This window comes from Chenopodium album, chromosome 10 (assembly GCF_948465745.1).
Source record: "Chenopodium album chromosome 10, dcCheAlbu1.1, whole genome shotgun sequence".
NCBI classification, from domain to species: Eukaryota; Viridiplantae; Streptophyta; class Magnoliopsida; order Caryophyllales; family Amaranthaceae; genus Chenopodium; species Chenopodium album.
The window spans coordinates 11448306-11469720 of NC_137843.1; the positions used below are offsets into that span (position 1 = coordinate 11448306).

The following is a 21415-nucleotide window of genomic DNA, read 5'->3' on the forward strand; positions in this document are numbered from 1 at the left end:
TTCAGAGATCTAGATTTTCTCCTTGGGAGGGTTTTTTTGTTCCCTCTAGGGTTTTTCCCTTGGGAGGGTTTTTCTAGCCTCCATTGCTAGATTTTTCTTCTTTTTTTTGAAGGATTTCCTTCAATCTTCTCCTTCTCTCTTTCTCTTCCATCTCTTTTCTTCTGATCTCAATTGTAAATTTTTGTAGGGGGCTTCCATCGGTATTTTTACCGGTGGTAAGACCCAAAAAAACTTTCTAATTGCTTTCAATAAAAGATCACATCTTTATGATGAAGTTTGATCTACTATTAGGTTTATATATTTTGTTTGTTCGTCTGTCAAAGTTTGAAGATTTAGGGTTTCACAATCTCCAAAAGTGTCTAGAAGGCCATATGAGTTTTTTCACCCAAACAACTATTCATATGTGGATCTCAAGCCGAATTAGTGCTAACTCACAGATTGTATTGCTTCAGATGAAGATTTTTATAAAGGCGATCGTTGATCAAATCTGCGATGTAACTAGTTCTAAGGTGAATTGTATTTGTATTGAAATTTTAGATTTCCTCGGAATTGTTTGTAAGTGCCGTTTGGCTATCTTTCATTAATGAAATCATTTCTCTTCTTGTCAAAAAAAAAAAAAAATTGATCTCAGAGATCAACAATCTAATTTATCTCCTCTCACAACTTTATGTGTTGAAATCTGTGCCACTTTATTATTTTACTTTTATTATTTAAAAAATAAAAAAAAATGAATAAATTGTTAGAGGAGATTTATTCACATCATTTATCTCAGAGATCAACCTGAATTTACCCATTTATTTCATCTGTTTTAAGTTTATCCAAGAATTTCAGAACCAGATAAAAATGGAGATGTCGACATTTTAGAGTTAACAAATCAATTTAAAGAAGACGTTTCTACTTTCTTGTGGATCAATTAATGCACGTGTAAAGGGTAATTTCTCTCTCAATGGTTAAAATATTTTGAACCATTTTTTATTTATTATTATAAATAATTATAATCAGTTAAAAAAAAAAAAAAAATTGAAATTTTGGAACTCACCCATTATAAATTGATCATTTTCTTATGATACCCATCTTCTACCTTTGTCTATTTCGGCTTCCATTGCCACCCTTCTTTCTCTCTCTTCTGGGTTTTTTTTTTTTTTTTTTTTTCATTGTAAGAATTTCTTCTTTCTCTCTAGAAAATGTTTTTTTTTTTTGTTAGTAGTATTTTATTTTTTAGTTCTTGGTTTCGCTTTCGAAAAATTCTTGTATGAGAGGGTCTCACGGGTCGAACCCAGATGTCTTGGGGTTCTTGGACTATTGTTGTTGGTTATGATGATAAATGAGTTTATGGGTTGTTGAATGATCTGGGTTTTTGCCATGTGTACATTGGAGATTACTTGGATAACTGTATAATTTTGCTTTTTTTTGCAATTGGGTCCTCTTATTTTGATCTTTGGTTAAAGTATTTTTGTTTATTATTTTATTTTTGGATGGTTGAGATGATGATTCTTTGACTTGAATTCATTGTTTCTTTGTTGCATGTATGTTGTATGAAACGTTGGCCAATTTTCTTACTTCTGAATGTTTGGTGTGTTCTGGTTTTGTAGAATTCTGAAATGTTGACTTATTATTGTTTGTCTACTGTGTAAATGTTATAAGGGAGAATCATGGTGATTTTTGTTTTTATGTCATGCTTCACTTGCGGTTTTACTGTTCATGCGTGCGAGATTGATTAATATGTTATGTTAACTTGGACTTTCACGCGGTTGCATATTCTCCGGGGAAGAAGTTTGATATTATAATTTTGAATGTAGGACTTTTGTTTGTGAGATTATTGTTTTTCATGTATAGTTGCATTGTTGTATATTGGGTGTATTACTTGAATCTTTATCGGTGTTGATTAAAACTTAAGAGTTTATCTCCTTGTTGAATCAGAACTTGTTCATCAAATTTGGTGTGTAAAGGAAAGCATGGCTTTTCCTCGAGTTCAGACGAGTAGAGGAGAGTTAAGGATTCATGAGAGTTTAGATGATCTAAGCACTGACTTGGTAGAATATATATCTGAATTATCAGATGCATCAGTTAAGGAGCGAGGCGTTTTTACCATTGCTTTATCTGGTGGTTCTCTCATTGGCTTATTGGGGTATTCAATCTATTCATTGCTCATCATTTACATTATTCATGCCTTTTGGTTAATGATTTGTGTCTTGACTTATATCATTTTGTCAATACAGAAAGCTCTCTGAAGCGCCTTATAACAAAACTATTGATTGGGTTAAGTGGTATATTTTTTGGACTGATGAGCGTGTGGTAGCAAAGAGCCATCCTGACAGTAATTACAAGCTAGCGAAGGATGGTCTCTTGACCAAGGTCCGTTTTTTCGGCCTCTTAACTTTCGTCTATAGCTTCTATACTTTCTGAACTGAATGTGTTTTGCCCTGCTTTGAAGCAGATTCATGAATTTCCTTGGTGTCTTCTTTTATTGTTATTGTATCTGTTTTATGACCTTGAAGCTTCATTTTGAATTTTGAAGCCTGCCTGTATGATTTCTACGTTTGTGTCTAGTAATTGTGCTAGTTATTGAATGCTCCTAACATATCTTGATTTTAGTATATTCGCGGTAAGAAGGGAACAGCTAGCTAGCATGTGATTGAAATCAGAAAAGAAAGGTGGGGCAAGAAAGGAAGAGAATGGTTTCTTATGATGTCATTTGCAGTTCATTATTCACATCTATAGTTCCTTGATGCTGAAAAGGTTATATGATTCTTGACAAAAATGTCAGATTCGGCACCTTTATTCATTTATAAGCATTTTTAACATATAGTTAGGAAAATGTTACTGTAAGTTTCCCTGATCTGTAGGTTTTTTTGACTTTTATCTGTCAACTTAGTGACAAGTTTGTTTTATACGAGCCGTTTTGATTTCTTCCTATTTTATGTTTGTGGGATTGTGGGCAGTGCTTTTGTTGATTTAGCTATACCCAAATTTGTAATTTAATACATCCAAATAACTTACAAGCAAAATTAGTAATTGAAAGAGGAAAGGATACGAGCTTGTGACTCAGGAAAAAATGCCTTCTTTGAAACACAGTTGATTGGGTTTTTTCTTTTGTATGCATTATGTTTTGAGCATGTGAATCTTCTTAGGTCGAACTTATTTTCCATTTTCTGTTTTTATACCTCAACCGAGTGGAAGTTCCCATCAGACATGTTTACTTTCGTGAGCATGTAATGTTTATTGTTGGTTACAATTATGTTTTTGAGTTGAAGTTCTTGCTGCATACCTATCTTGTCCATTACTTCCTATCTTAATTTGTGGTTCCTTTACTATCTTGTACTCTGTACTTTGTTAGCTTGTCATTTAGGTTATTAACAATATTTTTACTTGTTAGTCAATACAGATTTTGTTTTGTATCCCCTATCAAGTTATTGTGTAGATGCTTTTTCTGACTTTTAATTTATGAAACGAGACAATACTAATTGCTTGACCCGATGATTTTGTTTTGTATCCCCTATCAAGTTATTGTGTAGATGCTGTTTTCTGACTTTTAATTTATGAAACGAGACAATACTAATTGCTTGACCCGATGACACCCATCCGGGTGTAGTTCACTTTCATGGCTGAAAGGTTAAGGAAAAGGCCAAGTATGCATTTATATGCTACAATTTTTTTGGCAAAAGTATATACTGTTGCATTACTCTTGTATGTGGCTGATTTTGGTTTTCATGAGGTATGTTTTGTTATAGTTTCTGCTAATATAAAGGACATTTCATTTGCAGGTGACTTTTTCCCTTCCCGCTCTCCTTTAAATTACTTGTATTTATTTCTGAATGTGCTTTTTTGAGGTCTTTTACTCTTTATTACTTTTCTTGTAAGCCTCCTGATCAATCTTTAGAAGAAATGATGGCCTATTATATTACTAGTTTTTAGATCACTAAAAATGAGATTCCTTAGGTGGTTTGTTTATTGTTTTCATTTAGTTAAATTTATTCACTGATCTGGTGGTTGGCTAGATGCTCCTATGATGACTTTAGGATTATTGAATCCTTCCTAATTAGAGGAATTCCAATTCACCTTGATCAATATGATCATTTATAGGATGTACTATGATTGCATCAGCAACATGTAAGCCACTTGTATACTTGATTCCTATCATGGGTCTACATGTTAGGTGAGAAATTTGAACAGTGGTTAGGTTAAGTGAAGATGGTGACATTAATTGAACAATTGTTAGATTAAGTAAATTATTACTTCGTATATGATTGTTGTTAATCATATGTCAAGTCTTCGAACTGTTGTCAAAACACCACAGTCCATACTACTCTCGCTTGATGGGACATGGGAGATTGAGTTGACGGGAGTGAAGTTTAAGCTTGGATCAGTGTTTAAGTCGTTGACCCTTACATGTTTTCAGATCTTGTCCTCGTTCTTATGAGCTACGCTGGAATTTGGAGCTGAGAGACCTTTTGAATTTACTATGTTTCTCCATTGCATTCGTTCAGTTTCCCTTATGCTGCCAAACCAATCCTTCCAAGGGCTTTGCTGATACTTCTGAGCAAAATTGTTGACAGTGAATCATCCTAATTGAATGCTAGTTACATATGTATTCGTGACATCTAAATATAATCATAGATGATGAAATTGTTTTAATTAGTATCATACTCCTGTAGTCTCGATACATTTGGTTGTGAAAATGAAGATTATAAACCTCCTGAAGGATCAAAACTCTTTACATGATGAGACATATACTTTGTTGAAAATCATGACCTAAAAATGATCTAAGTTGGTTATAATAGATACTGAAATTTTCTTCCTTTAATTAATGGTTTGTTCTTCCTTGTAAAATTCAGGCGCCTGTTATTCCTAGCCATGTGCACTCCATCAATGATTCCCTATCTGCAGAGGATGCTGCAAGTGAGTATGAATTTGGTATCCGGCAGCTAGTAAAAACTCGGTTGATTAGCGTTTCTGATATCAATGATTGCCCTAAGTTTGATCTCATTCTTCTTGGAATGGGACCTGATGGACACGTGGCTTCTCTCTTCCCTGATCACTCTGTGTTGGGTGTGAAGGACGAATGGGTTACCTTCATCACTGACTCTCCCAAGCCTCCACCTGAGAGGATCACTTTCACATTGCCTGTCATCAACTCAGCATCCAATGTGGCTGTGGTGGTGACTGGTGGTCAGAAAGCAGAGGCTGTACGCCAGGCAATCAATGCGGCTGATGTGGGACCCAACTCCGTATTGCCAGCAAGGATGGTGGAGCCAACAACAGGGAAGTTGGTATGGTTTTTGGACCAACAAGCTGCCCTAAAACTTGACGGAGTTGCAGTTTCCAAGTAGTGATCAACTCATTCGTGTGATTAACCTATGCTTTCGACCCCTCATTTTGGATAGTTGTTTTTTGGCTGAGAAGAGCGTAATAACTGGAGGCTTGCAGATTGGTTTTTTAATTCTTTTTGTGCTTCTCAAGTGGTAGGATTGGTTGTTTTGTGAATAGGCAGCTTTTGGATGGTTTACAGTGTATAATTGCACTCATTTTCGACTTATCGTCACCATCATCATCTCTTTCCTCAACATTGGTGTATATTTTTGCAGCAAAGAGGAGCAAATTTAGTTTTGTCAAGAAATTTAGTTTTGTCCGAAATTTAGTTTCTTACTGTCAGCTGTTAATCTGTTATAATGTTATCTTACATGAACTGGTAACCTTAGCCTACAGAATTCTTCTGCTGTCACACCAATGCGAAAACTATGCTAAAATCTAGTTTTTGGTGTTTGTTTTGTGACTTTGTTAGTCCTAAAAAAATGATTAAAAAAATTTAGAGGAATCAAATATATTCTGTTGATTGTTTTTAGCCAGTAATGATTGTTTTAAAGATGAAGATTCCAACCTACCATTGAAGTTCATGCATTATGATTAAGAACACTTGACCAAAGGCATCTTAGATTCCTTTAACGTGTAAAAGTTAAAGAGAATATGTGTATCACATTAATTTTGCAACTATCATTAATTCTAGATGTGAAAGCTAAATCTATCAAGCAATACATATTAGATTATTAGGTGTACTTGACGCCTATGTTACTCGGACTCTTCATTTCACTTTAAGTGTTCATGTTAGATTTTTGACAAAATTGATACTAAGCATGATCATAAAGGTATGGTTAATTCACACTTCTTTCAAATTTGAGAACTTGGAAAGTTGTCGCGAATGAAAGAGTTGACATATACTCTCTAGCATAGGTACTCGAGAACAAATAACGTAAACATAAGGATTATGTTTACACAAGTTCATAAGGTGCGCATTCACTTCGTATGTGAGTACGTATGTGATCACACATACTCACATATGACAAGAAAACTCCAATTTCTAACCCTTTTTATATCATTACCCTTTTTCTCCCCAAGAACCTTACATAATAATTAGCATCTTAATCAAATATAGTATTGTTCCCTCATGTGATGTCTACCAAGAAAAATGATTGAGTTGGGTCGCATTACCTAGAAATAAGAATGAAAGATAAGATTAACCCCCATTAATTATTGCAGCAGATCCAATAACGCATTGTCTCCAAAGCAGTAAACCCACTAACCAAAGCAATAATAAGTACTCCGTAATTAGAGATTAATAATTTTGTTAAACAGCATATTACGCCATCACTAATCTTCATTTTCAAAGGTCCACAATCCACATTAAAGAGAAACCCACCTGGTCCTCCAGTTAAAGCTGACACTTTTTATTTTTATTTTTATTTTTTTTATTTTTTTTATTGACATTATAAATTTTAACATAAGATTAAAATTATCTGACTCAAAAGTAAGTTGTTAGGACAAGAAAACTGTGAATATTAGGGTTATACTATGTATGATTTGATAATCCGATAATTCAGGTGACATAGGATAAGAATGATGATTGGACAATTTGTTGGGGGACCATTTCTTTGCTTTGTTACTCCTTTTTTATGGGAAAATTAATATTCAGAAAATCTCAATACAAGATAAGGTGACTCAAATATATTATCCATCTACCTATCCTAGTATAGAAATGCAAGGGCATGATGATTTCTGAGGAGCATCTCTGTTCATCCCAGCTTTGCATGGTGCTTAACAATGTTACGGCCGAGTTCTGGGACGAAAAGTTCTACCCCTGTAAAAAAAAACCTACATTTAAATGTAAGTTTCGCGTTAGAACTTAGAAGTGATGAATAATTGGTAAATAAGTTAGGGGGAACAACTAGGGTGGGGGATATAATCTCACCTTAAAGAGGATGTGAAGAATGTAGATTCGATCATGTCTAAGCTAACAAAATAGATCCCTATGGTAGAGACTGAATTTGATCAACTGAGAATAGGCATTACTGTTCGGAATTCTCTCTCGGTTATAGACCTAATGCCATTAAGGTCGGGAATGGAATCTTCTTCATCTTCTTCCATGCCTTCCTTAGCAGGGAAGCCTTGTTGCCGAGTTATAATCCACTGTTCAACTACTCCACAATTAACAGCATATTTGATTGCACGCTCCAAGTAATCTTTGTCTGTTATAAGATGTGGTTGCACTGTCAACATCCTCAAGAGAGCTGAAAAGAAATAGTAAAAACACTATCAACAAAGGATAACTGATATCATATGAGACAGCAGAAACAAGGACAGCAGATAAAATATAAAGCATTTTTCCAGAAAATCAGAAAATACAATTAATGCCTACTAATGCCAAAACCAAAAGATAAGGATCAACCATTTTTTGTTTGGAGCAAGACCCAAGGACAGTACTGCAGAAAGATAGCCAGAAGGCCCAGGAAGGCCAATGAAACTATAGTGTTGTACAAGGGTGCAACAACACATCTTAAAACTTTCAAACCTATGCTACGGATTTGGCATGATTTGCATTGAACCCAAGTAGTATTAACCTGAGAGATGCATCTTTCTCCCATTTTCTGGTAGGGTACTTAGTTAGCATCAAGATTCCTACCCATGTCTTGTATAAATATGTAGGAAGGGGGGCTGTGTTTGATAAAGATTTTTCCTAGTCAATACTCACATATGCAAACATATATTTCATCCCACACCATCCCGATGAACGAATTATTGCACAAAGGCATGTCTTAAAAATGTGAAACTCACAAGATCACATAAGAGAATTACTTGAGGATAAATACATGCATGGCTTTTTATAATTGATTGAAAAATTGGTCTAGATTGACATGACCTTTAGGGCTGCAGAGGCACAGTGCTGTGTCTGATTTTTTGGGCTGTGAATATGAATTAAAGTCTCACCCATAAGCTACTTGACTAATGCAAGTCAGCAACAAAAATTAAACAGAGCTACTGCTAAAAATTGGCCAAAATGCAGCTTCATTTAAGTACATAATGCATTTAATGTTTTAAAGAAGAAAAGATGCATTCATGTGCCGAAAATTCAAGTTTCAGTGGATATACCTGCCACTATGCCATCTCCAGATGCCGACATATCCTGAGTGAAAGGAGACATTGGAGCATCTTCCACTCCAAGAACAGCACCATTATGCTCTTTGGTGTAATAGTGAATCTTAGAAGTCCCATTAGTCACAAACAGAACTTTGAGATTCTCATGCCATAGAGGGGCTATAACATCAGGTTCATAATGCTCAAATTTAAATTTCTTATTATTTTTGGTGTCAAACTCTTCAGAAGGCTTAATTCCACAAAGAAACTCAAGTTCTTGTTTTGTGACTTCAATGACATCTGCAAGGCTCCATACTTGCTGAATGAAAGATTTGGTTTCTTCATTGGAGTGCCAAAGTGGCAAAGGGAGGTTAAGATCATAAAAGATGACACCACCTAATTTCTTTGATAGCTTAAGTGCTCGTATAGTCGCTTTCCTCATATTAGCATCAAGCAAGGAAGTTGTAGTGAAGTAAAACATCTTCGCCTGCATTAAAATAAAAATAGAATTTAATCTCAACAGCACATCCGATATAGCACTCAGCATAGCATACTCAAACAAGAAGCAAGAACACACAGCATAGATTCATGTACATACTTGCGCATTACATTGAAAAAATAATAATATTTTTAATAAATAAGAAGAATAACCTAGACCATACAACCCCAGGCTGCATAAACTAGGTGTGAAAATGGCCAGGTGTTTGGTACAGAAGTATGGAAGATAATGAGTCATATATGCACCACAACCATACTTCATTAACATTAATATTACTATGTCGAGATAATTAGCTAGAAGATACACCAGTGACACACCTACTACTACCATGATTTTGACCTTTTGCTAAATATTTTAGAAAGCTTAGTTAACGAATTTAGGTAATAGCTCAAGAAAAATTAAACATTATCAGGGTCTCCCTTTGGTTTTGAGGATAAAAAAGATGGCACAAAAAAGTTTGATTTTAGGTAATAGCTTGCTCAAGTTATGTTTCCTTATATTCCATTATAATTTATTGGGCCTTGTTGCAGACTTGCAGTTCTATCAGTGGGAGGAAAGAATAGGTACTCTAATGGGATATGGTGGGAGAGAGCGGTATGGTAGAAAGAAGCTTCATGATCTCTATCCTTGAATCCCAACAATATGCCCCATCAAGTATCTCTTACACCAAATAATCAGCAGAGGACACCTTAATTTTAAATTAAAAAGAATTCTGAATTTGATAAGTTGATCTACACTGTTTTAAACTCTTATTAATTTCACAAGGTTCTATACATGCTTGAGATATTTCTTCTGCTTAATAATTTCCCCTTTTCTGATTTTTCATTATTACATTTTCCTTATAAGACACAGCTCGTACCTTCAGTATGAAAAACAATATATAAGCTGCTTCCAGAAGGAAAAAAAAAGTAGTAGAGGTGTAAGGAAAACTGAACTGGAATGCAAATTCTATGTATATTTTTCAATTTAATCCTTATACTTTGCAGCTCTGTAAGGAAAACTTATGTATATTTAAAAAAATCTATAAAACAAGGACTTCAATGTATGAACTTAGAGAAAACAGTAAATATTAATATAAATAAAAACCAAAAATACTGGCATTACCTCCTTCAACACATCAATATTGATCTCTGATATTGCCAAAGAATCCTCTGCACAAGGTTTGACAGTGGTCGTTCGTAAAGCACCCCTCTTAGCAATCTTCATTTGTGACACAGCTGTCGGTCTTTTATCATCAACACAAACTGACCGTGTTTGAACCTTTTTGACATTTAAGAAATACAGCATGGTCTGCCCATAGTCATCATTCCCAAGTTTACCCATGAAAGCAACTCGACCACCCAAGGATGCTAGAGCAATTGCAACACCACCTGCTGAGCTACCAGGAGCCCTAATAAACTTTTCAGGCGCCCACAATGCATCTTTAAGTGCATCATGAATTTCATAATCTATATGCCGATTGGCAGGCCTTCCTGATGGCACAAATGCATGCTGTGCTGCTCCAAAGCAACAAACAAGAGGAGGCCAACCATAAGTTAAGCTTATATCCTCATCATCACCCTTTTCGAATTCCAAATCTATGTCATCATTCTCCTTTTCTTGATCTGCAATGTAGACGACCCCCTCTGAATCAATGAATTCCATCTCACTTTCATGGTCATCTACCTTACTGATTTCTTCCTTGATCTTCCTCCCCCTTGTCTTCTTTTCTGTCTTCACTTTTTCCGTACTGGAAGTTGCAGACACAGCTGAAAAAATTTCATTTCAGCCTCAAGTACCATAACTTCACATTCATATCATATAAAGTTGAAACATATCATGCAATAAGCTAGATAACACAGTCGTATACCTTTCTTTGTAGTTCTTCTCTTGGGTTTCTCAGAATTGCTAACTGATGCTTTATCAGAGACGTCAAGTTCTGAAATAGAACCACTGACTGACAGGATAGAATCATCATCCTGCAATTCAATATTTTTCTTCTTTCTACCTCGTGTGCTCTTAATCTTTTTTGTTCCCTCTGGTTCCTTAGATGCCTCGTCTTGAGCTAAAGATGCTGCAATTGCTTTTTTAGATGTTGCTGACAAAACCCATCTATTCGGTAATCTATGTTCTGTAACTAGCATGAATTCTACAGTAGCTAAGAATGGTGCTTTATAGTTCCACCTGAAATTTTTTTCGCCAACTATATAAGGCACTCATCACACTGATATTGGCCAAAATTGAGAGGAAATGCAGCACTAAACAGTTTGGAATAAGAGCATGGAGTACTGATCAGACTTACCATGAATAAATGTATCTTGAACCATATGGACTTGCACAATGTTAATTTGTAATACATTAATTATTTAATGCAGATTAGGTATATCAAAACCTGCTAGTAAATCTAGCAAGTATGTGAAGCCAAAAATTACAGTAGCTTGCTTCGGGGTTTTAATAGCAAGCATGCTGATTGCATATTCGTGGTAATTATTTAGAAACGTAGCAGGAACTGCTAATGTTTCCCTACTCACTCATGCTCACTAAGTCTTGATTCCCTCTACTAAATTGATATGAAGAAATGTAAACTAACATCATCTTAGCCATAGCTCTTATGTTCATTGAGGTCTACGTTCATTGGAGTCAGTTAGTCTTATGTTCATTGATTTTAGGCTTGATGTTCAACGGATGCACAGTGAGCACTGCGCATACGCTTCCACCATCATATTTTTATGGGAGCACCATGTGAATGGTACTCCATATGAATATGCTCTAATTCCACAAACAAACTTGGTTGAGCTCGGATTCATTATAAATAAGGGTCATGTTTGTTTCAGAAAAAGTGCATATTCATTTGGGAGCACGAAAACATATAACAACACCCTCCCTCCAACATATAACCCTAGGCTAGAACTTCATAGGCTACAATTGGGTAACAACATGACATTCCTTGTTCAACTACAATTATCCAAAATTGAGAACGATCTCTTACATTCGATTCCCGAAAAACTAGCATATTAGGCAATAATCACTAGTCAAGCAACACAGATAATAAGCAAAATTCTCCTCTGAAATCAGACAATCCCACAAAACCCTCAAGTATTTCAGCAAAACCCAAATAGCAATTAATCAAATAAATAACATGTACATACAAGAAAACAATTAAATTGAGTCAAATAATAACGAGCAAAAACAATTGAATTAAAAGAAGCGAAATGAAGAAACCTGGGCAAAGAAAGAAATTGGGTAAAAGAGAGAGAAGCCATTAGAGCAAAGCCTGAAGTAGCAACCTCCAAAAGAGCTCAAATGGAGGTCAGCATATCTGGGGTTTAGAGGAGAGAGAAAGAGAGAAATGGGTTTAGTGGTGGAAGGGTTTAGGAAGAAAATGAAGAAGATGATAGCTACAAAAACAGAGCGAATGAGAGAGTAGTTAATCAACAATTAGCGGGAGAGGATGAGGTACAACACCTCTTAGAATGAGATTAACTAAGCAAAATCCAATTTGATACTCTATTGTCCCTAATTTTTTTTGCCCCATTTGACTTTGCACGGTTTTCAAGATATATTTTAGAACGTCTATAACTTTATTTTCATACATGTAACAATTATAAAAACATGATATTGATATAATATATAATGAGACAAACATAATAAGATTTCACATGACTATATTCTCTCTTATAAATAAGTGGTAACGTATGGTCAAAGTTTTTTAAATTTGATCCTAAAAGTGGCAATGGGGCAAAAATACAAGGATGGAGGAAGTAGTTTTTTTACAAAGAATATTGTTGGAAATTTTAGTTTTTTTTATTAAAAAGAGAAAAAAGAAAAATAGGAAAAATTGTGAAAAATAATACAACATTTGGGGTTTTAATACCACTAAAGCATGACATCAGAGACCATGAAACACCGAAGGAGTGGTTGCCCGGGCTACAAAAAGACCTCTAGTCGAGTCACAAGCATCAACTCCCCATCTTTGAGAAAATTGGAGTAAAGCTTGAGACTTTACATTTAGTTTCACATAAAAAGATACAATTTAAAGACATAGAAATAACTAAACTACTAACAAATTGTATTGTAGGAGTAACACACAGACCTTTGGGGGTAGGCCATCCACACACCCCATCTTGCAGTAGCAACTGAACATCATTGTCACCTCCTTCTCTTCACTCACTCTCTCCTCAGTCTTTCCAACATTCGGATCCTCCTTGTTCTTGTCAGCGTGACTAATTACCACCTCCTTAATCACCTTCGTCATCAAATCACCCTTCTAAACCCTCGGCTTTTTCCGCTTCTTCCCTTTTCCCTGTTCTCCCCCTTGATCGGCAACAAAAGATTGGTTTGAAGTCAGGACTGAGTTGTTCAAGTCCAACGAGCTTTTCTCTAATTCCTTCTCCATCTCCCACAGCTTTTCCATAATCAAGGCATTGGGATTCCAACGCTTCACATTACTTGGGCCTTCTAAATCAGTTCCCCTCCTTTTTGGCCGGATTAAGGATTGACAAGGTAAAAGGGCTTGAGCTTCCGACGGAGGTTGGGCTTGGGCTTTCAGTGGGAGCCCTTGGTTGATCCTGCTGGCTAGATCAGATCTGTACTTCTTTGTCAGAATCTGATGAAATGGGGGTTATGTTCAGATCCCGGATCATGGCCAGATAGGGGTTGAGGTCTAAAGGGGTGGGTTGTGAAAGAACTTGGCTTGCAGCAAAGATCGAGATTGGGGAATCAGGAATGTTTGGTGGGTTTGGAGGTAGTTCACAATTAGGTGAATCAACCCTAGTTTTAAAGGCAGGGAAATTGGGCTCATTCAAGCTTGGGCCTGTAACATTTGGATTGGGCTTGCAAAAAGGCTAGAGAATTTTACCCAATTCATCAAAAGTCAAAGGAGAAGAGTTTGAAAATACCTCATCAACTGGGGCCATTTACTATAGGATCCAGTTAGACCTAAGTAGGCGGAGATGGTGGACTTATGCCCCACATAGGCCTAGGAGCTACAACAGAGCAAGGAAGCCCAGCCGCCCCCGCATCCGACGCTCTAGGTTGAACACATGAGCCAGTTGGTGATGGAGGAACCCTAAAAGAAGACATGTCATCATCTGGAAACCCAAAACAAAAAAAAATCCACAAGCGCTTGTAGAGGATCCATGAGATGGTTGCTTTCAAGAGAGAATATTGAGCTATTTTTGGAAACGTGGAAAAGGGTGATAGTGTTTTCATGTGTTTGAATAAATAAAGAGTGGTGAGAAAGTGAAAGTTTACTGCTTTTATCAAGAAAGGTAGTTGAAAAGGCATTAATACCAAAAACAAGAATTCCAAGCACACGTAGCATATTCCTTAAATAGTTTGAATTTTTATCTGAATAAGGAATAGAAGATGCTGAAATCAAGTATTTGAGCTGAGCATGTGATAAGGGCTCTTGAGTTGAATAGGGAGAAATTACTGTGTTACCCTCCAAAGGGGTAGGAAACGACGTCCCATCAAGGTTAAAAGAGGAAATTTCGCAAGGGAGAAGTTGGGTGGCTTGGAAATTGGCTTAAAGATTTCGAGGCAGGGGTGGAATTAGGGGAGACTGGGTGGGCCATGGCCACCCCCTTGGCCCAAATTTTTTTTACTACTAAACCCAAAATAAATTAAAAAAAGGACAAAAAATAAAAATTCCTTTTTTAAAATAAATTAAAAAAAGGACAAAAAAAAAGGCCCATGTATATAGAAGTACAGTACATTTTAGGCGGGCTATCACGTGTAAGAGAAGAAATGATTTTTTTTTTAAAATTCCTTTTTCTATTAATAAATATCAAAAATTACATACTATGTTCAATATGTTGTCTAATGTCTATGTATATAGCGGTTAAGTACTAGCCTACTAGGTTCACAACTAAATTTTTACAATTGTTAAATTTTTATCAATTGGATATTACACACATCAATTAGCTAGACAATTACAATTCCTTTACCCTTCAGGTATGTTTTACGTTTTTTATTTTTCATATTATTATTATTTTTTATAGCGAAAAGTTTGTTGTTGAAATTTCATTATTTTATTTTTAAATACATGTATTAGGATTACATAATTATTTTTAAGTAATTAAAATTAGATACCATGTAATTTAGTTAGTCATTATAAGATATAACACATAATTGTGAACACTATTTTATTATTATTAGTCATTACCTTTGGTGGCGTTGCCACCTCCCTCGGCCGTTTTCGCGACGGGCAAGTAACCGGTCGATGTTGAACATTCTTATTCCCGCTAGCTCCGATCTCGACTTAACCCCACCGCCGACCTTTATAGGAGCTCAGGAATTCTCATCCGGCGAAGCACCCTTATCATTGTCATCATTAGAGTCATCACTAGAGCTGCCCATGGATTCATCGAAATCTTCCTGCGATGGCTTATCTGGCTCATTTAAACTCTCATCATCTTTCGAATCATTTTCAGGATCCCAATTGGCTTTAGACTCACTAGAGCTTCCTTCATATCTACCACTGAAATTTTCAAGCAAGTCAACATAAGAAGTTCTGAATTTCTCTATTCGCTTGAGTCCAATTAGCTTGCTAGTGAACTATGGGACATAACTCGGATGGATTCTGAGGTTTCCCTCTCCGTCACAAATGCGCATCATTGCTACTCTGATTTCCATACTAGTGTTGGCCGGAGACGACCTACAATGATTTTCTTTTTGGCCTACTCTTCCACACATTGCAAAAGACAAACACCCCTCGTATATAAAATCCACCCATTCAAAACTACCCAGATCGTACTCAAAGTATAGGCTTGGAATCAACAACTTGCTAAGATCAATCCAAACCCTAGATCTAAAGGAGCATTTTACCTGCGGACTCATCGAAATAGAGGATCCATCCAACCTTATTTGGCGCTCGCCTCGCCACCGCTAGGGTATTATAATGCAGAGGAATTCCCTCTACTTGGACCCATATGTAGCATTCATCAAAAGTCATTGAGCGGAGAGCATGACCAATAAGGCACATTTTAAACCTAACATTATTAACGCACCCTTGTAATTCATCGTACTAGTCCTTGCTAGAGCCCTATAGGCCTCATGATGAGTGAATTTGAAAATGAAAAAACCATCAAGCTTCTCCACTGTGATTAGGCCTTTTGCCTTCCATCCAAGGAAGACCCAAGCTTGGATTTCCTCTCTAGAAAAGGAATTATTGCGCCAATCTTTAAATTTGCCAATTACTAGACTTGGGAACCCGTTATGAGCTTTCTTGACTTCTTCTTCGTTCGGTGCCATGGTCGGACCTATTCTTCTTAAATTTGAGAAGGCAAGGGAGGAATTGATTTAAGTCATCCATGTAGTGGTTGGGGGGTTGAGATGGGAAGAAAATGATAAAGAAAGAAAACATAGACTTTAAGAAAACAAGAGAAGAAAACAGGGTAAAATGTGAAAAGTGGAGGGGGTGAAAGGAGGGAAGTAAGAAGAGAGATATGCTCTAGAATTCTAGAGAGAGAACCTTAGTTTTATTTCGAAATGTTTATTCATTATATTTTAATATTGATAGGTGGTAGTTGGAAAATTCGTTTGACAGTGCCCGTAAGAAATACAAAGTGGGTATTGGCGAAACTAATTTTTTAACAAGTGTCTCATGATAATAAATTTATCGCTCTAAATGATTAAAATAATAATATTTATATACTTAAAAGTCTAATCAACAAATTCATATTATATTATATGCTATATATTATATTACATACTACCTCCGATTTTTTTTAGTTGCAACTTTGGGGTATTATTTGAGAGATATAAAATATTCCAAAGTTGCAACTAAAAAAAATCAGAGGTAGTATATTATATATTATATTGCATATATTATATATTATATTACACATATACATTGTGTGTATATAAACATTTGCTAGATATCTTCTGAACCTTTGATTTAAAATAATGAAATTAACTTTAATCATGTTTTACTTGTTTTATCCCATACCTTCGATTAATTGCTTACTAACCCGACTTATCCACATACACTAAGCACCGTCGTCATAACTCATAACGATAGGTAAATCGGGGACCAAGATTGGGTTGACATTAAGAGTTGTTCAGGGGACGTTCTTCGTTACGTTGATAAATATAATTAAGTGTTTCTTTCAATGGGTGTAGTGTTATTATACTATACTATTACGACAAGATGAATTACGAATTAGAGTCGCTGAGTCATTGTTTTAACTATTTCTTGGCCATAGTGTTTGTCTTCGTCTCCTGGTTTCGTATGTCTATTTCTCAATATTTGAGTTTGTAGTTGTTTTCGGCCACGTGAAGTTTCATGGTTGTTTATTGTTGTAAAAAATAACTTAATATGATTGTCAATTATAATGATAATATTTAATATCCTACTTTGTGTAATGGAACACTTGTGCGAGTGTATGGCTTTTAGGGCGTGTTCGACAATAGCTTTTGAGTAGCTTTTAGTGGTTTGACTTAGTCGAACCACTACTTAACAAAAAATATGAGTGTTTGGCAACGTAATGGTTGGGTAGCTTTTAGGTGGAAGTAGCTTTTATCAAAAGTTAGAATTATTAGCTAGAGGTAGCTGTTGAAAATTTTATCTATAATTTTAGGAAAATATATATATTGGATTTTATATGTAACAATTAGTCTACCGTTACTTCACTGAACACTCATACCTAAACTATCTATTTTCATAGCTAACAATTATCTGCACAGCTAACAAGCTACCTTCACAGCTATATTTTGTCAAACACGTAGTTGATAAAAGTTGCACATTAGGTTTGAGCTGCCCCTACAAAGATTCACAAAAGAGACCAGAAGAAAAAAGATAAAAGATGAAAGAGAAAAAAGGAGAAAAGTGAAGGAAAACTTTTTATTTTTTTTTAAAAAAATAAAAAAAAAAATCTAGCAATGGAGATTTAAAAAATCCTTTCAAGTGAAAAACCCTAGAGGAAACTAGAAAAACTCTCCTAAGGAGAGACCTTGGCGGGAACCTAATATGATAGGTGAAATACTTAAATGGGCTGATATGTGACATGTGACATGTGACATAATCAATAAATAAAAGTTGACATATGGCATGATGGTTTATATTTTTACATTCTAGGTGATTAACTAGACGTGAAATTCGAAGCTCTTATCTATCCATCTATTAACCTATATTAAAAGCAAATTCTTCAATAACACTTGTCATTACCTTGTAAAAAAATTTTCCGTCTTTTTTTTTTTAAGCATGACAGTCAAATTCCATATATAGTTAAATAAAATATTTCTAAATATCTTTTATATATTTAAATTTTATAATGTTATTATCAAAAATATTTAATAACCGCATGGGAATTTAACCTAGTATACTATACTGCCATTTGATAAACACTTCAACGTTAGAAATTGGGCCTTGCTCATTGGATTAGTGTTGTCATTACCTTGTCAAGTCCAATTGCTTATAGAGGGATAGAGCCGTTTGAGAGTTCTACTTCCACATTTCAGATTTCCCTCTTATATTGGCGTTCCCCAATTCCTCATAGTAGTACTTTACTCACCAATACCCAAACTACCAAAGCTCCATTTCTACCAAACCACACCACCCACTAGCCCCGCACTCTCTTGCCGCTTTAAAGGTTTTCTCTTTCATTTTCAAAGGTTAGCCAATTTTGCAAAATCAATTTTATTTTATTTTTTTTTTAAATGTTGTTGTAAATTTACTTGTTAATTGTTGTTGTAGTTATTTTGAGATGTGGGTGTTAATAATTTTAGTATGTAAGGAAAATATCTAATCGAATTCTAATGCAATGATTTACAGTGTGTGTTTTTTTTTTTTGAATCTTTTTCTCGGGGGTGTAAATTTGATTATAATTATTGATTGAAATTTTTGTTGTTATGTTACTTATATGGTGAGTTTGATTACTTGTGATTTGCAACAAATAAAGGTTCATTATTTCATTTAATGTTTCATTATGTAAGCAGTATAATGGTAATGGTGGAGAAGAGATTACTCTATGTTTTGCCGAGTTGGGTGCATCTTAATTTGACAATTCAATGACAATTCTCTTTCAATCTATCAATTTAATTGTTGTTTTCTGTGTATATGCTCTTTATTATCTGATGAGATTCTCAATTTCTGTTCATTACATGACATTGTGCTCTAATTGTGACAATCCCTTTTGATGATTTTAACTTTGAATTGCAGTGGACTGAAGAATTGGATGGTTTAAGATTAAGTTTTTCTACTTGGCATATTTAACAGAGGCATTTTAGTCATGTTGAATGTGCTTAAGCAGCTGAAATCAACCCAATTATTCTGGAAGGGTATTTCCAAGTATGATAGAGGTAAAGCGAAATTTTCCTTGTATGAATTCTTCTATCCTTAAAACTGCAGATAAACAGTAAGACTCCAAATTTATTCCTTGCTCATTAGTTGGACAAGTCTTAGATATAATGTATCTACATCTATGTTACTAGGACTCGGGTACCCATGTCCTACATGGGTATGTGTCCAAGTGTTTTTGAACCAAAAATGAAGTGTCCAAGTGTCATACTCATGTCCGAGTGTCGAGGGTCCGACATGGATCCTTTAGGTGAAATGAAAAGTCCGAGTAACATAATTCTACATATTTGCACATGCAAGTAAATACTTGTTTACATTTTCACCAAACAAGAAAGCTAAGATATGAATTGGCGATCTGGATATCACTAGGGCTCTTTGATGGGATCACTAATAAAATGATCATATATTTTCCTTTTTAGTTTTCTTCTTAATGTTTGCTTGAAGAAAATTATATCTGTGCAGTGCCTGATAGGATGATCATGTATGGGTGAATTTCAGGATGATAATAGATTGCCCTTATGATTTATGCTATGATTAAAAGTTTTCTTTTTCCCAAGTTAAATGGATGTTAATATGCAGCTATGTGCTTTTGCAGCTTCATCTGTTGCTTTCCTTCACTCATCAACAGAAGCTTCTATTGAAGTTTGTTCCAAGGAGCAAGAAGTTGTAATTGCACTTGGGAGCAATATAGGAGACAGAATAGAAAATTTCAACCAAGCTCTGCTCCTAATGAAGAAATTAGGCATAAACATCACAAGGCATGGTTGTTTATATGAGACAGATCCTGCCTATGTGACTGATCAACCCAAGTTTCTTAACTCTGCTGTGAGAGGCTTTACAAAACTTGGGCCTCAAGAACTGTTAGGGATGCTGAAGAAAATTGAGAAGGATATGGGTCGAACTAATGGAATAAGATATGGCCCTAGGCCGATTGATTTGGATGTGCTATTTTACGGGAAGTTTAGGGTAAGCACTGAAAATCTCTTAGTTCCCCATGAAAGGATATGGGAAAGACCATTTGTGATGGCTCCATTAATGGACTTAATTGGGAATGATGTAGAAAATGACACAATTGCTTCTTGGCATTCATTATCAAATTTTTCTGGTGGACTATTTGAAGCATGGGAAAAACTTGGTGGAGAACCCCTTATTGGGAAGGATGGAATGAAAAGAGTTTTGCCAGTTGGAAATCACATGTGGGATTGGTCTCAGAAGACCTCTGTAATGGGAATCTTGAATTTGACTCCTGATAGCTTTAGCGATGGAGGGAAGTTTCTATCTGTGAAAAATGCAGTTTCTCAAGTTAGTCAGTTGATCTCGGAAGGCGCTGATATAATTGACATTGGGGCTCAATCCACAAGGCCAATGGCGACCAGGATTTCTGCTGAGGAAGAACTAAAAAGATTAGTCCCTGTCTTAGAAGCTGTTAAGGAGATAATTGAGGAAGAAGGAAGAATTTTATCTGTGGACACTTTTAATTCAAAAGTTGCCTTTGAAGCTGTCAAGAAGGGGGCACACATTGTGAATGACGTCTCTAGTGGAAGACTGGATCCTGAGATGTTCAGCGTGGTTGCAGGCCTTAAAGTGCCTTATATTGCAATGCATATGCGAGGAGATCCTACTTCGATGCAAAATACCAAGAACTTGACGTACAATGATGTTTGTGAGCAGGTAGCTTTAGAGTTGAGCTCTAGGATTATAGAAGCTGAATCAGCAGGGATTCCTGCTTGGAGGATAATTATCGATCCAGGCATTGGATTTTCCAAGAATACAAATCAAAATCTGGAACTTCTCACAGGTTTGAAAAGATTACGACAAGTTTTGGCAAAGAAGAGTCTGGCCTTGTCTCATACCCCTTTACTAATTGGTCCTTCAAGAAAGAAGTTTTTGGGTGAGATTTGCAATCATCCTGTAGCAACTGATAGAGATCCAGCTACTATCGCTTCTATCTCTGCTGGAGTTTTGGGCGGTGCAAACATTGTTAGAGTACATAATGTTAGGGATAACCTTGATGCTGTCAAGTTATGTGATGCCATGCTTAAAAAAGGGGATAGTTGACAATTTTTAGGTACTTACAAGGGTTTGTTTTCATGTTTCTCTTATTTTTCTGTGCCTATAAAAAAAATAGGCTGTAACAAATTGTATACTATTGTCAGCATTAACAAATCTAGATAAATTGACTTTTGTTTGGCCTTAATAAGTCATATACAAGTATCATACAACTAATGTTT

The 21415-nt window shown here is 35.5% G+C and overlaps 3 protein-coding genes across 4 annotated transcripts; 2 read left to right on the forward strand and 1 right to left on the reverse strand.

Moving 5' to 3' along the window:
* Positions 1-1187: 1187 nt before the first annotated feature.
* On the forward strand, positions 1188-5837 carry LOC145563554 (putative 6-phosphogluconolactonase 2). Its single transcript, XM_081624001.1, has 3 exons — positions 1188-2128; positions 2220-2355; positions 4836-5837. The coding sequence occupies exons 1-3, from the start codon at positions 1956-1958 to the stop codon at positions 5328-5330; spliced, it is 804 nt and encodes a 267-aa protein (XP_081480127.1). The 5' UTR covers positions 1188-1955; the 3' UTR covers positions 5331-5837.
* A 789-nt stretch (positions 5838-6626) lies between these two features.
* Positions 6627-13613, reverse strand: LOC145562244 (fructokinase-like 2, chloroplastic). 2 transcript variants are annotated; one of them, XM_081622456.1, is made up of 6 exons: positions 12978-13613; positions 10755-11068; positions 10010-10653; positions 8422-8893; positions 7244-7562; positions 6627-7146 (listed from the first exon to the last, which is right to left on the reverse strand). In XM_081622456.1, exons 1-5 carry the CDS (start codon positions 12992-12994, stop codon positions 7324-7326), a joined length of 1686 nt encoding a protein of 561 aa, XP_081478582.1. In that variant the 5' UTR covers positions 12995-13613; the 3' UTR covers positions 6627-7146; positions 7244-7323. The 2 variants fall into 2 exon arrangements, with proteins under 2 accessions (XP_081478582.1, XP_081478581.1); XM_081622455.1 differs by lacking the exon at positions 12978-13613 and adding an exon at positions 12107-12314 and having other exon boundaries at positions 6637-7146.
* Positions 13614-18353: 4740 nt separating this feature from the next.
* On the forward strand, positions 18354-21356 carry LOC145563555 (folate synthesis bifunctional protein, mitochondrial-like). Its single transcript, XM_081624002.1, has 3 exons — positions 18354-18499; positions 19047-19186; positions 19780-21356. The coding sequence occupies exons 2-3, from the start codon at positions 19117-19119 to the stop codon at positions 21240-21242; spliced, it is 1533 nt and encodes a 510-aa protein (XP_081480128.1). The 5' UTR covers positions 18354-18499; positions 19047-19116; the 3' UTR covers positions 21243-21356.
* Positions 21357-21415: the final 59 nt, after the last annotated feature.

Coding starts and splice junctions, on each gene's coding strand:
- LOC145562244 (XM_081622455.1), bottom strand. CDS start 12,147: ATGGCTTCTCTCTCTTTTACCCAATTTCTTTCTTTGCCCAG. Junction 10,654..10,754: donor GAGAAGAACTACAAAGAAAG/GTATACGACTGT, acceptor AAATTTTTTCAG/CTGTGTCTGCAACTTCCAGT. Junction 7,563..8,421: donor TGGAGATGGCATAGTGGCAG/GTATATCCACTG, acceptor ATTTCTTTTCAG/CTCTCTTGAGGATGTTGACA.
- LOC145563555 (XM_081624002.1), top strand. CDS start 19,117: ATGTTGAATGTGCTTAAGCAGCTGAAATCAACCCAATTATTCTGGAAG. Junction 19,187..19,779: donor TATTTCCAAGTATGATAGAG/GTAAAGCGAAAT, acceptor GTGCTTTTGCAG/CTTCATCTGTTGCTTTCCTT.
- LOC145563554 (XM_081624001.1), top strand. CDS start 1,956: ATGGCTTTTCCTCGAGTTCAGACGAGTAGAGGAGAGTTAAGGATTCAT. Junction 2,129..2,219: donor TCTCTCATTGGCTTATTGGG/GTATTCAATCTA, acceptor TTGTCAATACAG/AAAGCTCTCTGAAGCGCCTT. Junction 2,356..4,835: donor AGGATGGTCTCTTGACCAAG/GTCCGTTTTTTC, acceptor TGTAAAATTCAG/GCGCCTGTTATTCCTAGCCA.